General features: G+C 37.9%; 1 protein-coding gene across 1 annotated transcript in view; it reads left to right on the forward strand.

The window, feature by feature from the left end:
• DNAH17 (dynein axonemal heavy chain 17) overlaps positions 1–15,980 on the forward strand; it is a 233,897-nt gene that overhangs the window by 197,043 nt on the left and 20,874 nt on the right. Inside the window, exons 57-62 of the mRNA XM_044675175.1 lie at positions 4,552–4,782; positions 5,144–5,259; positions 7,826–8,018; positions 8,281–8,516; positions 9,353–9,475; positions 11,190–11,394. Of these exons, the coding sequence (XP_044531110.1) occupies positions 4,552–4,782; positions 5,144–5,259; positions 7,826–8,018; positions 8,281–8,516; positions 9,353–9,475; positions 11,190–11,394 (1,104 nt within the window). The remainder of the gene's footprint in view (positions 1–4,551; positions 4,783–5,143; positions 5,260–7,825; positions 8,019–8,280; positions 8,517–9,352; positions 9,476–11,189; positions 11,395–15,980) is intronic.

The following is a 15,980-nucleotide window of genomic DNA, read 5'->3' on the forward strand; positions in this document are numbered from 1 at the left end:
AAACTAAATTAGAAATACTAAAAATCAAGGGAGAAATTAATAAAATTGAAAGTAAAAGAACTATTGAATTAATAAATAAGACTAGAAGCTGGTATTTTGAAAAAACAGATAAAATAGACAAAGTACTGGTCAATCTAATAAGAAAAAGGAAAGAAGAAAACCAAATTGACAGTATTAAAAATGAAAAGGGAGACCTCACATCTAATGAAGGGGAAATTAAGGCAATCATTAAGAACTATTTTGCCCAATGATATGGCTACAAATATAACAATTTAGGAGATATGGACGAATATTTACAAAAATATAAATTGCCTAGATTAACAGTAGAAGAAATAGAATACCTAAATAATCCATATCAGAAATACAAATTGAACAAGCCATCAAAGAACTCCCTAAGAAAAAATCACCAGGACCTGATGGATTCACTAGTGAATTCTATCAGACATTCAAAGAGCAACTAATCCCAATACTATACAAGTTATTTGATATGATAAGCAAAGAAGGAGTCCTACCAAATTCCTTTTATGACACAAATATGGTACTGATCCCAAAGCCAGGTAGACCAAAAACAGAGAAAGAAAACTATAGACCAATCTCCCTAATGAACATAGATGCAAAAATCTTAAATAGAATATTAGCAAAGAGACTCCAACAAGTAATCAAGAAGATCATCCACCATGATCAGGTGGGATTTATACCAGGAATGCAAGGATGGTTCAACATTAGGGAAACCATCCACATAATTGACCATATCAACAGTCTAACAAACAAAAATCACATGATTATATCAATAGATGCCGAAAAAGCCTTTGACAAAATACAACATCCATTCCTATTGAAAACATTGGAAAGTATAGGAATAGAAGGACCCTTCCTAAAAATAATAAACAATATATACCTAAAACCATCAACAAGCATTATATGCAATGGGGATAAATTAGAAGCCTTCCCAATAAGATCAGGAGCGAAACAGGTATGCCCATTATCACCTCTATTATTTGACATAGTACTAGAAACACTAGCAGTTGCAATTAGAGAAGAAAAAGAAATTGAAGGTATCAAAATAGGCAAGGAGGAGACTAAGCTATCACTCTTTGCAGATGATATGATGGTCTACTTAAAAAATCCTAGAGAATCAACTAAGAAGCTAGTAGAAATAATCAACAACTTTAGCAAAGTGGCAGGATACAAAATAAATGCACATAAATCATCAGCATTTCTATATATTTCCAACACATTAGAGCAGCAAGAGGTAGAAAGAGAAACACCATTTAAAATCACCCTCGATAATATAAAATACTTGGGAATCTATCTACCAAAACAAACACAGCTACTATACGAAAACAACTACAAAACACTTTCCAGACAAATAAAACTGGATCTCAACAATTGGAAAGCCATTAATTGTTCATGGGTAGGACGAGCTAACAAAATAAAAATGAACATTCTACCCAAATTAATTTACGTATTTAGTGCCATACCTATCAAATTACCAAAAAACTTCTTTACTGAATTAGGAAAAACTATAACAAATTTCATTTGGAATAACAAAAGATCAAGAATATCAAGGGAAATAACGAAAAAAAAATGTGAAGGAAGGGGGCCTAGCAGTACCAGATATTAAACTATACTATAAAGCAGCAGTCACCAAAACAATATGGTACTGGCTAAGAGATAGAAGGGAGGATTAGTGGAATAGACTTGGGGTTAATGATGTCAGCAAGACAGTGTATGATAAACCCAAAGAGCCCAACTTTTGGGACATGAATCCACTATTTGACAAAAACTGCTAGGAAACTTGGAAAACAATATGGGAGAGATTAGGTTTAGATCAACATCTCACACCCTACACCAAGATAAATTCAGAGTGGGTGAATGACCTGAATATAAAGAGGGAAACTATAAATAAATTAAGTGAACACAAAATAGTATACCTATCAGATCTCTGGGAAAGGAAAGATTTTAAAACCAAGCAAGAGTTAGAAAAAATTACAAAATGTAAATTAATGGTTTTGATTATATCAAGCTAAAAAACTTTTGTACAAACAAAAACAATGTAGTCAAAATCAGAAGGGAAACAACAAATTGGGAAAAAATCTTTATAACAAAAAACTCTGACAGGGGTCTAATTACTCAAATATACAAGGAGTTAAATCAATTGTATAAAAAATCAAGCCATTCCCCAATTGAAAAATGGGCAAGAGACATGAATAGGAAATTCTCAGGTAAAGAAATCAAAAGTATCAATAAGCACATGAGAAAGTGTTCTAAATCTCTAATAATTAGAGAAATGCAAATCAAAACAACTCTGAGGTACCACCTCACACCTAGCAGATTGACTAAAATGAAAGAAGGGGAGAGTAATGAATGCTGGAGGGGATGTGGCAAAATTGGGACATTAATGCACTGCTGGTGGAGTTGTGAAATGATCCAACCATTCTGGCTGGCAATTTGGAACTATGCTCAAAGGGCTATGAAAGAATGCCTGCCCTTTGATCCAGCCATACCATTGTTGGGTTTGTACCCCAAAGAGATCATAGATAAACAGACTTGTATGAAAATATTTATAGCTGCACTTTTTGTAGTGGCAAAAAACTGGAAAATGAGGGCATGTCCTTCAATTGGGGAATGGCTGAACAAATTGTGGTATATGCTGGTGATGGAATACTATTGTGCTCAAAGGAATAATAAACTGGAGGAGTTCCAGGCAAACTGGAGAGACCTCCAGGAACAGATGCAGAGCGAAAGGAGCAGAGCCAGAAGAACATTGTACACAGAGACTGATATACTATGGTAAAATCGAATGTAATGGACTTCTGTACCAGCAGCAATGCAATGACACAAGACATTCAGAGGAAGAACTACAGGAGTGGAAACATATAAGAAAAACAACTGCTTGAACGCATGGTTTGGGGTGGACATGATTGGGATTGTGGACTAGAAACAACCACACCAATGCAACTAACAACAATATGGAAATGGGCCCTGAACAAGGACACATGTTACAACCAGTGGAAATGTGCGTCAGCCATGGGTGAGCGGGGGGGTGAAGGGAAAAGTAGGGGTATGAAGCATGTAATCAGGTTAAAAATGAATATTAATAAATGTATAAAAATTAAAAAAAATTAAAAAATAATGTATACTCAAAAAAAAAGAATGCAAGTGAAGTGCTTTGTAGCCACAGAGTACTATATAAAATGTAAACTATTATAATATTTAATGTAATGATATATTTTAATTGTTTTATAGAAAACTAGTATAATTACTATTATCATAATATATTGAAATATATCCTTAAAGTCCTGCGGTATGAGGGTGGGGACTGAACTAGGGATTTCAGTGGTATAAAGAACTCCCAAGTGAGGAATTTCCCTTTGCCAGTGAAGGTTCACACACCTTCTATGCAATTTATAATCTTCAGGAGTTTCCTAGAGACCTGAGAGGTTAAGTGATTTGCCCCAAGATTGCCATGTGTCAAAAGGTCTGAAACCCTTGATTTTTAGACCAGTTTTCTATCCACTTTACCATGTTGTCCCTCCTGAGGTACTTATTTAAATATCATAATATATAATAGTAAGCTTAAGGTATCTAAGGCTAATTTATTGTAAGCAAGAAGAGAGCTTAGAGACCATCTAATCATCTCATTTTATAGAAGAGGAAACTGAAGCTCAGAGGTAGGTAAGGTGATCAATTATGAGACAGAAGAGCAGCAGGGGGTCTAGGCAATTGGGGTTAAGTGACTTATCCAGAGTCACATAGCTAGGAAGTATCTGAGGCCCCTTTCATATTATTTTATTTTATTTTAATTTTATTTTCAAAACCCTTACCTTCCATCTTGGTCAATACTGTGTATTGGCTCCAAAGCAGAAGAGTGGTAAGGGCTAGGCAATGCCCAGGGTCACACAGTTGGGAAGTGTCTGAGGCCAGATTTGAACCTAGGACCTCCTGTTTCTAGGCCTGGTTCTCAATCCACTGAGCTACCCAGCTGCCCCCTCCTTTCATATTATTTTTAAATTGATTTAAATCACAGACTGGAGTTTTCCCCATGTAGTTTTCACCCTACTTTCTATTTTTCTCCATTCTTTTTCTATCTCTCATTTTTTTGTGTTTTTTTTTTTTTTTCTTAAACCCTTGTACTTCGGTGTATTGTCTCATAGGTGGAAGATTGGTAAGGGTGGGCAATGGGGGTCAAGTGACTTGCCCAGGGTCACACAGCTGGGAAGTGGCTGAGGCCGGGTTTGAACCTAGGACCTCCCGTCTCTAGGCCTGACTCTCACTCCACTGAGCTACCCAGCTGCCCCCTCTATCTCTCATTTTTAATACCACCAAAGGCAGAGTTACCAGATCCATACTTTTTTCCCCTCTATCCTCGGCCTCCAAAGCTACAAAGAAGATGAAAAGAAGGTAATTGGCCCACTCCTGCTCATGGTTTGTAATTAGCTTAATTTCCAATCCCAGGAATAAAGTTTGGAAAATCATGAGGATGTTTGAGGAGAAAATGATCCTGACAACCTCTGTACATCCTTGTTTTCTAATTTATCTGTCTCATAGTCTCTCTCAATCTCTCTCTCCAGACCTTATCAAGGCAATCCCACCTTTGATCCTGAATTTATTCGTTCCAAGTCGGCTGCTGCTGCTGGCCTTTGTTCCTGGTGTATCAATATTGTCCGTTTTTACGAAGTCTACTGCGATGTGGCACCCAAGAGACAGGCCCTGGAAGAAGCTAATGCAGAATTGGCAGAAGCACAAGATAAGCTCACTCGGATCAAAAACAAAATTGCTGTAAGTGCTTGCTCATATCCCTAGTAAAACACCAGTGCAACTTACTTATCCCTGTCAATAGCTCTGTTTAAAAAGTGTTGGCTTGGGCTCTACTCATGCATTATTAAATGGTGAGAGAGAGAATGAAGTCGAGTATAGGTCCAGATCATTCCAGGAGGCTTCTTCTTGGTGTAAGCTACATGCACCTCTAAGGGATAGAAGCTCTGCCTTTATGGAAAGTTCTGTCAAAATTCTTCCTCTTCCTATGGGCAGTCTTCCTCTTTGTGAAGGGGGTGGGGGGGGGTTGCTGTTAAAACTCAGGGTTTCTCTCTTTAAGGGCCTTTTCAATTGGGTTTTTGGGTTGTTTTTTGTTTTTTTCCAGGAACTCAATGCTAATCTCGCCAACCTCACGGCTGCCTTTGAAAAGGCTACAGCTGAGAAAATCAAATGTCAACAAGAGGCAGATGCCACAAACAGTATCATTTCTCTAGCTAATAGGTATGTTGGGTCCAGCTGGAGGAGATGGAACCATCCCAGAAACTCTCAGGTTCTGGGGGAATCACCCGAAGAAGCTCAGGCCAAGAGGCCTTTCAGAAGGAGCATTCACACAAATGAGAAAGGATGTTTTAGAACAGCTTTCACATTTTCTTTAACACATTTTTAAATATGGTGTTAAGGGAATAGAGTGGGCCTTTGGCAGGTAACCTTACCTTATGCAATATGAATTTAGATGAGCCCTGTATATTTGGTAGCTTTTTTGTTGAAGTTTTTTAATTTAGCACACAAATTCTTCCTAGAATGCAAACTATCAGTGAAGAATTCAGCAAGACTCTGTCCAAGGGGGCTCCCTTACTCAAAGCAGGATCATAGATTTAGAGATGCTGGAAACGGGCACTGTCTAGTCCTAACCCTTCCTTCTACAGATGAGAAAATTGAGGTCCATAAAAGTTAGGTAACTTGCCTAAGGTCATACAGGTAGTAAGTAAAGCTGGGATTTTAACCTGTTTTCACCCTACAGATCTAGCATTCTTTTCATTGCACTGTGTCTCCTTCCAATTTTATACTATCTCACATATCTCACTGGCTACATGCCAGCAATAGCTTCAGAGTATGCATACTACTCATATATCTATATCTATATATAGATAGACACCTATCCATCTAGTGTTCTCCCTCTCCCTCTCTCAACAGATCTAATATCCATAACTATAAATTGTATAACAACCATATTTTCTATATATGAAATCTCTATATATCTATTTTATCTATATATCATCTATATGTAGATGATAGAGATAATCTCTCTATATTATCTATATATTATCTAATATTATATATAGTATATAATATATAAATATGATATATTTTATATACAATATTATATATTACTATATACTCTATATTACTAAGTCATGTATAGATGTTATCTATTAATTATAAATGCATTATCCATATCACAGATATGCTATCTATATATTACCTATAATGTATAGCAATAAATAATATAGATTTCCATGTAACATCTATTGATTTATAGATATATAGATAGAAGTACTTATAGAGGCTTAGTTCATTTATAGTTTCAAACATGAACATAATCAATGCTTCATGTAATAGTCTTGGGAAGAGCAACCTGACTTGTATGCTTCAATGTTCTGACTCCTGCCATTGATGGTCCAGTTGTGTTTTCAGCAGAGCCTGATCAGAAAGGGGGAGGTTCCAGGGCTCCTCTGGAGCAGCTGTCAGCATATAGCAGACCCAGATATTTACCTTGGGGCTAAGAGATTTGATCATCTGAAAATAAGAAATCAGAGAACTTTAGGAGCCTAGGAAATCAGAAGAACCTTCACTTCTGGAACTTATGGCATAAATATTCAGAGAAGATAGAGGACCTTGGTTGGAAATCTGACCCACAATGGCTATGTGACTATTGTCATGACTGTGAACAACTCTCAAGCTATAAGATATAGCAGAAATTTAAGGAGGTTTTCATAATTGCAGGGATGAGAGATCATTTCTATAAGGAAGATTGGATGAACATGAGGTGAATCTTGAAGAGAAGTATTTTAACAAGTAAATTTCAAGCACAGGGAGACAGCCTGTGTCAGTGGAGACAAGGAACTGTACAAAGGAATCAGTTGGGACATTGATATTGTCAGACTAAAATATAGTGTGTAGGAAGTAAAAAGAAAATATGAAATAAGGCTAGAAGGGTTTAGGATCAGGTTCATTGAAATGGGAGGAGGAGGATTGTGGAGGGAATTCTTTTTTTTTTTTTAAACCTTACCTTAGATTCAATATTGTGCATTATTTTCCAAGGCAGAAAAGTAGGGTTAAGTAACTTGCCCAGGCTCACACAACTAGGAAATGCCTTGGTCATTCATATTTGAACCCAAGTCCTCTTGATAGGGGGAATTTTTGATTTCTGATTTTATTAGTGCTTTTTGTGATTATATTAGGAATATGACTAAACTCCTCCTTCCATATTGGTCTCAGACACTTCTAGCTAGCTGGGCAAGTCATTTAACCCCAATTGCTAGCCCTTAAGGTTCTTCTTTCTTGGAAATACTTAGAATCACAGATTCTAAGATGGAAGGTAAGTTTTAAAAAAAAAAAATTTACTGAAAACTCTACATTAGAATACTTATTGTCTCAGGTGGGGAGCAGAGGGATGAAGGAGGAAGAGAATTTGGAACTCAAAATTTTAAAAATACATTGGAAATTGCTTTTACATGCAATTAGAGAAAAAATAAAATAGTTTTTAAAGTATACTGATTGAATTAAATTTAATTAAATTAAAATTAAAATTAATTGAAGTATGGAGAACAAATCTTGACAAAAGTCTTTAACTCAGCCATTCTCTATTCCTTTCTCACTACTGAGTGAGTTAAGCGCTCAGGCAGTTTTCTATCCTGTTCCAAATATCACAAATTCCTCTCCCAGAAGCCATGAGCAAATGATTAGAGCCGAATGATTTACATTTTCTGGAATAATACTAAGCGCTAATTAGATTTTTTTCGCCTCTTTTCTATTTCCATTTACCAATGGATATCTCCTTTTTTAGGCTAGTGGGAGGATTAGCATCTGAAAATGTCCGATGGGCTGAATCTGTGGAAAACTTCAAAGAGCAGGGAGTAACTTTGTGTGGAGATGTCCTGCTGATATCTGCCTTTGTTTCTTACGTGGGTTATTTCACCAAAAAATACAGAAATGAGCTGATGGAAAAATTTTGGATCCCATACCTAAATCAACTAAAGGTAACATCTACAGGCACACTCATTTCTCAGGATTTGTGGGCAGACACTGTCAAGGTTCATGATCATTTCTATTCTCTTGCCATCAGCACATTTGGGGTTCATACTATAGTCCAATAATGCAAACATAAGCCTGGCTGTGTTGCCCCTCTCATCCCCAAATCCCCTTGTATGACAACTGTCTCACCACAGCATTTATCTGTTATTTTCTATGGAGGTCTTCCTGCCATCATTACTTCAGAGAAAGTGCCCTTTCTCTCTGCAGGTTCCCATTCCTATTACTGTAGGACTGGACCCACTCACTCTGCTGACAGATGATGCAGACATTGCCACATGGAATAACCAGGGCCTCCCCAGTGACCGAATGTCAACAGAGAATGCCACTATTCTATGCAATACGGAGCGGTGGCCTCTCATTGTCGACGCTCAGTTACAAGGAATCAAATGGATTAAAAATAAATATGGATCAGCCTTGAAAGCCATCCGACTGGGACACAGAGGGTACGCCTTGTTTATTATGAGACATTTGTAATTATTTTTATGGGACATAGTTGTTATTGTCACCAGAGTATAAAAGGTCCCAAACATATTAGGATCACAAGAAGGCAGCTTAATATCTTGCACAAAGTGGGTAGATACTTAGAAATATACTTATTGAATTAATTAATGCATGAATGAGTCTTTAGATGCATTAATCCAGCCTTGGAAATAAATTCCAACATTGACCAGCCCACAAGTTTGCTTTATATTTTTTTGTTGATGCTGGTTTTTAGCAGGCCTCTCTGATAGAGGTGTAATATAAGTAGGTAAGTAGGAAAGACTATTAATGCTGTGTATTTTTTTTTTTTAGCTAATATGGCTAGATCCTGATACCCTGAAGTGGTCACCTGTCCTCTAATTCACACTACATGTCATAGGGCTGGAATCAATGAGCAAATTTTTTATAATTACAACATTGACTAGATCAATTTACAATTCATGTATGCCTCACAAGAGTTATTATTTGCACTAATCGGGACCTAGCTATACTAGCTGAAAAATATATAATATTAACTGTCTTTCCTCTGACTCTATCATTTGCCCAAGTTGAATGACTATGACAGAGTGAATAATAAACATAAGGTAACACCAACCTTCTTTTCTGAAGGAGTCAAATGCCATGAACACACAAAAAAATTTCTCAGTGTTATCAATTTATCAAGTTTTATCATTAATCAATATGATTAATGTTTGGACCCTCATTACGGAGGGATGTTTCTTAAAATGCAGTATTGTAAGTTGTCTTTGTTTTATTGCATAAATATTAATGAGATTACTGTTGTGTACTGTGCCTGCAGCTATCTGGACAGTATTGAGTCAGCCATCTCAGAAGGAGATACTTTACTTATTGAGAATATTGGAGAGACTGTAGAACCTGTGTTAGATCCTTTACTGGGCAGAAACACAATTAAAAAAGGAAGGTAAATTGATTTTCTTTTAACTTAACAAAGCAAGCAGTGAGTTTTCTATGGTTTCACCTTTTGTGTGGGGAAAAAGGCATCAAGACATAATGTACTGAATTTCTTTGAACTTTCCTGCTAGAAAATTAGCTCCTAAAAAATAATTACAATTTAAAATAATAGTCCCTATCTGAAATAAGGATAAGGAATTGTGGGGCTCCTCCTACACATGAGACAGGGAAGTTACTGGTATAAATCTAGGTTTTTAAATATTTTCAAAGTTTTAGTGGAAAATAGAAAAGAAGAAAATTCTGACACTACAGAGTAGTAGGTCTAACATAGACTATCAGTGGAAAAGCCCATTGGTTCACAAAGAAGGGAGCTTCAAGTCTCTATACATATATCACAAAAAAGAATATAGTTGACCAGAGATGTTAGCACAAGTGAGTAGATACAACAGGGATCACTGAGATTTGGCAGGATATATAACTCATGATTTCAAAAGGAACAAATTAGTTAAAGGAGCCAGTAGAATAGCACTTTCTATCAAGAAGATGTACCCTACTAAGGAAATCCCTAAACAAGATGAGAGAATTGTGATCTAGATGTGATGTAAATCCACCCAAAAGCTGTAACTAGAGTGGAGTTTGCTGATGCAGGGGTTTTGTAGGGGTGACAAAATTTGTAGAGATGGTTAATGGCATTTTGGGACATTCAGAAGTACTAAGCTGACTATCTAGTTAGCAAGAATAATTAGTTAAAATAAGCTACTAGATAGAAGCTTCCTCTCCCCCCATGATCTTAAGGCACCTTTCTTTTCTGCTGTACCCCCAAATTAATGAAGGACTTATGTGCATTTTGTTCTGGGCACAAATCCAATAGTTAACAGCTCTGAGATAGAGGAAATGCAGAGGCAGGGGTGGAGGAGGAACCCAGGAAATAATCTTATTTTTCTAGTGACCAAAAGAAGTTCTAAAGATAGTACATGGACTCCAGGGACAAGGGGGAAGCAGGGTGAAGTAGTCAGAAGAACAATCATCTGAGAGTTGAGGCCTAGAAGTCTACTGACTAAAGGGGAAACACAAAAGTGTGCACCTAGAAAGAATCAATATTTTAAAGCTAAACCATAAACTGTGACACATTTACACTGAGATTAAGTGCTTTAAAATTAAGTTAGGAGGTGGCTCAATGGATAGAGTGAGACTTGGAGATGGGAGGTCCTGGGTTCAAATGTGACCTCAGATACTTCCTAGCTGTGTGACCCTGGGCAAGTCATTTAATCCGAATTGCCCAGCTCTTATGGCTCTTCTGCCTTGGAACCAATGTACAGTATTGATTCCAAGATAGAAAGTTAGAATTTTTTAAAAAATCAGTTGGGCTGACCCAATATGAAACTGTACTTAAATGTATATATTAATTGTCCCCTTAAGCAGTGTTTATTATTTTGCATTGCCTATATAATCTATATCCCCATTTGAACAGAAGGGAACACCACCAGATAAACTAAAAAGACTCAGAAAAAGGAAGAGAACTTTGGTGGGAAAATCTCCTCCTATCTTATTCATAGGTAGTAGCAATAAAAAGAGAACCCAAGATTACTTGGTGGATTTGGGGATGCTGTGCCCTATACATGAAAAGGCTCTCTAGCAGGCATGGTGAAAGCAGATAATTTTTATCTACATCAACATCTGGCAACATGGCTGATGATGGGTTTTATTTATTATTAATCCCACAGATACATCAAGGTGGGTGATAAAGAAGTGGAATACCACCCCCAGTTCCGCCTAATCCTTCATACCAAGTACTTTAATCCACATTACAAACCAGAGATGCAGGCTCAGTGCACCCTCATCAATTTTCTAGTAACCCGAGATGGGTTGGAAGATCAACTTTTGGCGGCTGTCGTGGCCAAGGAGAGACCAGATCTTGAGGAGCTGAAGGTAACTGGTTAGGAGAGCAAAGCAGCGTGGGACTGGGAACTGGACATTTTGGAAGGTGGGCAGAAAAGGGGCAGCAAAGCTGAATGAGGGAGGGGATGTGATGAATGAGACGGTAACCATGGTGGACACAAACCCAGTTTGCCTTCTTACATCTCTATTGAATGTGCTCATCTTAATCAAGCTTCATTGTATTTTCTTTTACGACAGGGTAAATCACTTCTTTCCCATTTATCCTATCATCTGCCTCACAAATTTAATTTTAAATTAAATAGCTACTTTATGTGAAAAGACAAGAAAAGACAATGTATCTCCATTTCTCATATCAGACACTATCTAGTCACATATATTCAACTCCTCTCAATAACTTCCTAATTGTTTCTGCCTCTCCTTCCTCCAAACCAGTGATTCCCAAAGTGGGAGCTACCACCCCCTGGTGGGTGCTGCAGCAATCTAGGGAGGTGGTGATGGCCACAGGTGCATTTATCTTTCCTATTAATTGCTATTAAAATTTTAAAAAATTTAATTTCCATGGGGCTAAGTAATATTTTTTCTGGAAAAGGGGTGGTAGGCCGAAAAAGTTTGGGAACCACTGCTCCAAACTATCCTCCACATCACTGCCAAAATAATCCTCCAAACACATAGGTCTTAACTATGTCATTCTCAGAAATCAAAAATCTTCAGTGAGGGAGCAGCTGGGTAGCTCAGTGGATTGAGAGCCAGGCCTAGAGATGAGAGGTCCTAGGTTCAAGTCTGGCCTCAGATACATCCCAGCTGTGTGACCCTGGGCAAGTCATTTGACCCCCATTGCCTACCCTTACCACTTTTCTGCCTTAGAGCAGTATTGACTCCAAGATGGAAGGTAAGGGTTTAAAAAACAAAATCTTCAGTGACTATGGCTACTAAGATAGCCTAAGATCTAAGATCCCTAGATCAATGTTTAAAGCCCTCCAGAACCTGGCTCTAGCCTTCTTTTCCAGACTTATACTACTTCAGAAGCACCTGAATTCAAATTCAGCCTCAGACACTTAAATCTGTGTGACCTTAGGTAAGTCACCTCTGTCTACCTCAGTTTCCTCAAGTATAAAATGAGAATCATAATAGCACCTACTTCACTTTGTTGTGAGGAATAAATGAAAACCTATAGTCTGCCATTCCTGTAGCCTGCTGGCCCTGAAATATCCCTCCTCAAGGCTTGACCCTGCACTGCTCCCTCCCAATAGCAAGTTCCTCCTTGGGACTATCATTTTGTGGAAGGGCCCAGGGCATCTTACCTAAATACTCCAGACCTTGTTTCTGACCTTCTGGTCTTCAGAATCATGTTTCCAATCCCACTTCCCTGCATCTCACCTCCCTTTTGTGTATGTTGTCTTCACCATCAGAATGTAAGCTTTTTGAGGACAGGGATAGTTTTTTTCTTTTTCTCTGTATTTGTATTCCTAGCACTTAGCATAGAATCTAGCACATATAAGGGCTTAATATAAATCCTTCCTTTTCTTCTCCTCTTCCCTTCCTCTCTTCCATCCTTTAACCCTTCCTTCTTTCCTCTTTTTTTCTCTTCCTCCCTTCTATTCCTTCCTTCCCTCATTCCTCTTTTCTTTCCCTTCCTCTCTTCCTACTCACTTCCTCCCTTCCATCCATCCTTTCTCCTTTTCTCCTATTCTTCCTTCTTTCCCTCTTTCTTTTTCCCTTTTCTTTTTTCCTTCCTTCCTTGGTAGGAAGTAGACACTTTTCTGGGAAAGTACCTTGATTTCCATGGTTATTCTGAGGTAGGGCCAGATTTGGAAGGAGGATGACATTTTGATAACTTTAATTTTCTAATGTATTCCTCCCCTCCCCTACTATCACTTAAAAAAAATGAAGAATTAAAAAAGGGAAATAGGGCAGCTGGGTAGCTCAGTGACAGGCCTAGAGACAGGAGGTCCTAGGTTCAAACCCGGCCTCAGTCACTTCCCAGCTGTGTGACCCTGGGCAAGTCACTTGACCCCCATTGCCCACCCTTACCAATCTTCCACCTATGAGACAATACACCGAAGTATAAGGGTTAAAAAAAAAGGGGGGAAATAATTACATAGTTCAGAAAATTAATGAACATATTCACAAAATCTGTTTAGTATAAATATTATTCTAAATTCATGTGGCCCTCCAGCCCCCATCAAAGAAAGGAGGGAGGTACATTCCTAAATCTCTTCTTCAGGGTTCAAAATTGGATATTATAAGTACACCACATTCGGTCTTTATTTTTTGTTGTCATTCTGTACAAAATTATAATTAGGTTTTTCTGGTTCTGCTTACTTCAGATTTCATCAATTTGCACTGAGCCATTTCTGGAGTGGGGAAAGTGGAAAAGAGGAAGCTTCTATTTGGCATTTTCCTATCTCACCTAATTATTCTTGCTGATTAGATACTAAACTCAGTTTTTGCTATGTTGCTAACTGTAATAATAATGAGAGCCAGGTAACCAAAGTTATGATTGAAGGGAGAGAGAGAGTCTGTGTGGTGAAGACTCTCTTCTAGCTCTCCCCTCAGGGCTGAACACACACTGTTAGACTTCGAGGGGGTGTCACCCTGAAACTGGGTGACTTGGATGGTCGCGCTGCCCCACAGGAGTTTGGGGGCAAGGCTTCCCTATAAGACGAGGTATGTGGTACCCCAATCCTATTCTGAATGAGGGTGGATTCACACAAGCCTCCCCCGAGGTCAGTCAACTTCACAGTGGGTGGTCTGGCTCCAAGATGGAGGCAGCCAGACTAAGCTGTGGTTCCACTCTACCTTGCTGTCTTTCAGGCTCTCTGGAATGCTATCTGGCTAATGAATGGCTTTTATTATTTGCAATTCAGGGGTTGGGGAGAAGGGTGAAGGGCAGAGAGATTTGGGGGTGCCATCTTCTCTATTTCTATGGGGTTTGTCACTCCAAGCTTCTCCCCTTGCCCCTTCTCCTTCTTTTTCTATTTCTATCTTTTTCTATAATTGTAAGTTTTGACTGAAAGGGGGTCCTTCAGCAAGGTTGGGTAATGGGGGAAGGATACTAAGAGATCACTCTCAAAATGGAGTCCAAACACTTAACTAACTCAATTATTGAAGTCTTGCTGGGTGAGATGCGATGGAATCTTTGACCAGAGAATCAGGGTTTCAATGTCCAAAGAAAGATCCTCAGGAAGCCCTCAGGACTGGATCCAAGCTAGGATGTCCTCCTCCTCCCTCTCTCAGTCCTCCACCAGAAGACCTTCCTCTGGAGCATTCCCCAGAATTCTCTCTAGTCTCAACTGTCAATAACTGTCACCAATTGTCAGCCACTCCTTCTCTGGCTCCTTTTGTCCCATCCCCCTTGCACAAAAGAGGAAGTTTCTATTTGGCATTTTCCTATCTCACCTAATTATTCTTGCTGATTAGTTACTACACTCAGTTGTTGCTATGTTGCTAATGGACCAAAAGGACTACTAGCTCCCCTGAATTATATTATCCTGCAGCAAAGCTTCAATTATCCTACCCTACTTACTGAGTGGATGAGCCTTGAGCCTCAAGAACACTACTCTTTCTTTCTCTGGCTTAAAACATGTTGAATTTCTTTAAGTCCAGCTCCTTTATCTATAAACTAGGCTTTTAGACTTGCCATCTTTGATATCCATTTTAGTTCTCTCCCTTCTTTTCTCCTATCACAGCATCAGCTATCTTCTCAAATCTCCCTATAATTTTCACATTGAGTGACACATATGTGTACCACAACATTCTTTAATTGATAAGCATCCATTTTGTTTCTAGTTCTTTGCTCCTACAAAAGATGTTTCTATAAATATTTTGGTAAATATTGGACCTTCCTTTCTATTTGATCTCCTTGGAGTATAAGCCTACAAATAGGATCTTTGGATCAAAAGGCATTGACATTTTATTCACTTTCTTTGCATAATTCCAAAATACTTTCTAGAAGAGTTGAACCCATTCATAGTTCCATCAACAGTACATCAGTGGGCAGTTAGGTGGCACAGTGGATAGAATGCCATGCCTCGAGTCAGGAAGATCTGAATTCTAACTTGGTCTCCAACAGTTAATAGCTGTCACTTTGCTTCAGGTTAATAATAGCACCTATTTCCCCAGGGTTTTTGTGAGAATAAAATGAGACAATATTTGTAGAGTGCTTAGCACATAGTAAACACTATATAAATGTTAGCTACAGGTAGATACAGTGTACCTATATTTCCATAGACCCTCCAACATTAACACTCTATGTTATTGTTGTCAGTATTCTGGGTATGAGATGTGAAATACACATTTCTCCTATTAGTAGTATTTTTAGGGCAATATTTTATGTGTCTGTCAATAACTAGTATGTTTTTTATTAAAATGGAAAGACATGTTTTGCATAATTGTACATATATCCCATATTAAATTACTTGACTTCCCAATAAGGGTAGGAGGGAGAGAACGAATTTGGAACTCAAATTTTTTGAAAAAACAATGTTGAAATTGGTTTTTACATGTATTTGGTAAAAATTAAATAACTTCTAAAATAACTGGTATAGTTTGTTTTATTTATTATATATTTCTTTTTAGGACTGCTTATCCAGAAAATGTTAACTTTAAAAGGAAAA

The sequence above is a fragment of the Gracilinanus agilis genome, chromosome 4 (genome assembly GCF_016433145.1).
Source record: "Gracilinanus agilis isolate LMUSP501 chromosome 4, AgileGrace, whole genome shotgun sequence".
NCBI classification, from domain to species: Eukaryota; Metazoa; Chordata; class Mammalia; order Didelphimorphia; family Didelphidae; genus Gracilinanus; species Gracilinanus agilis.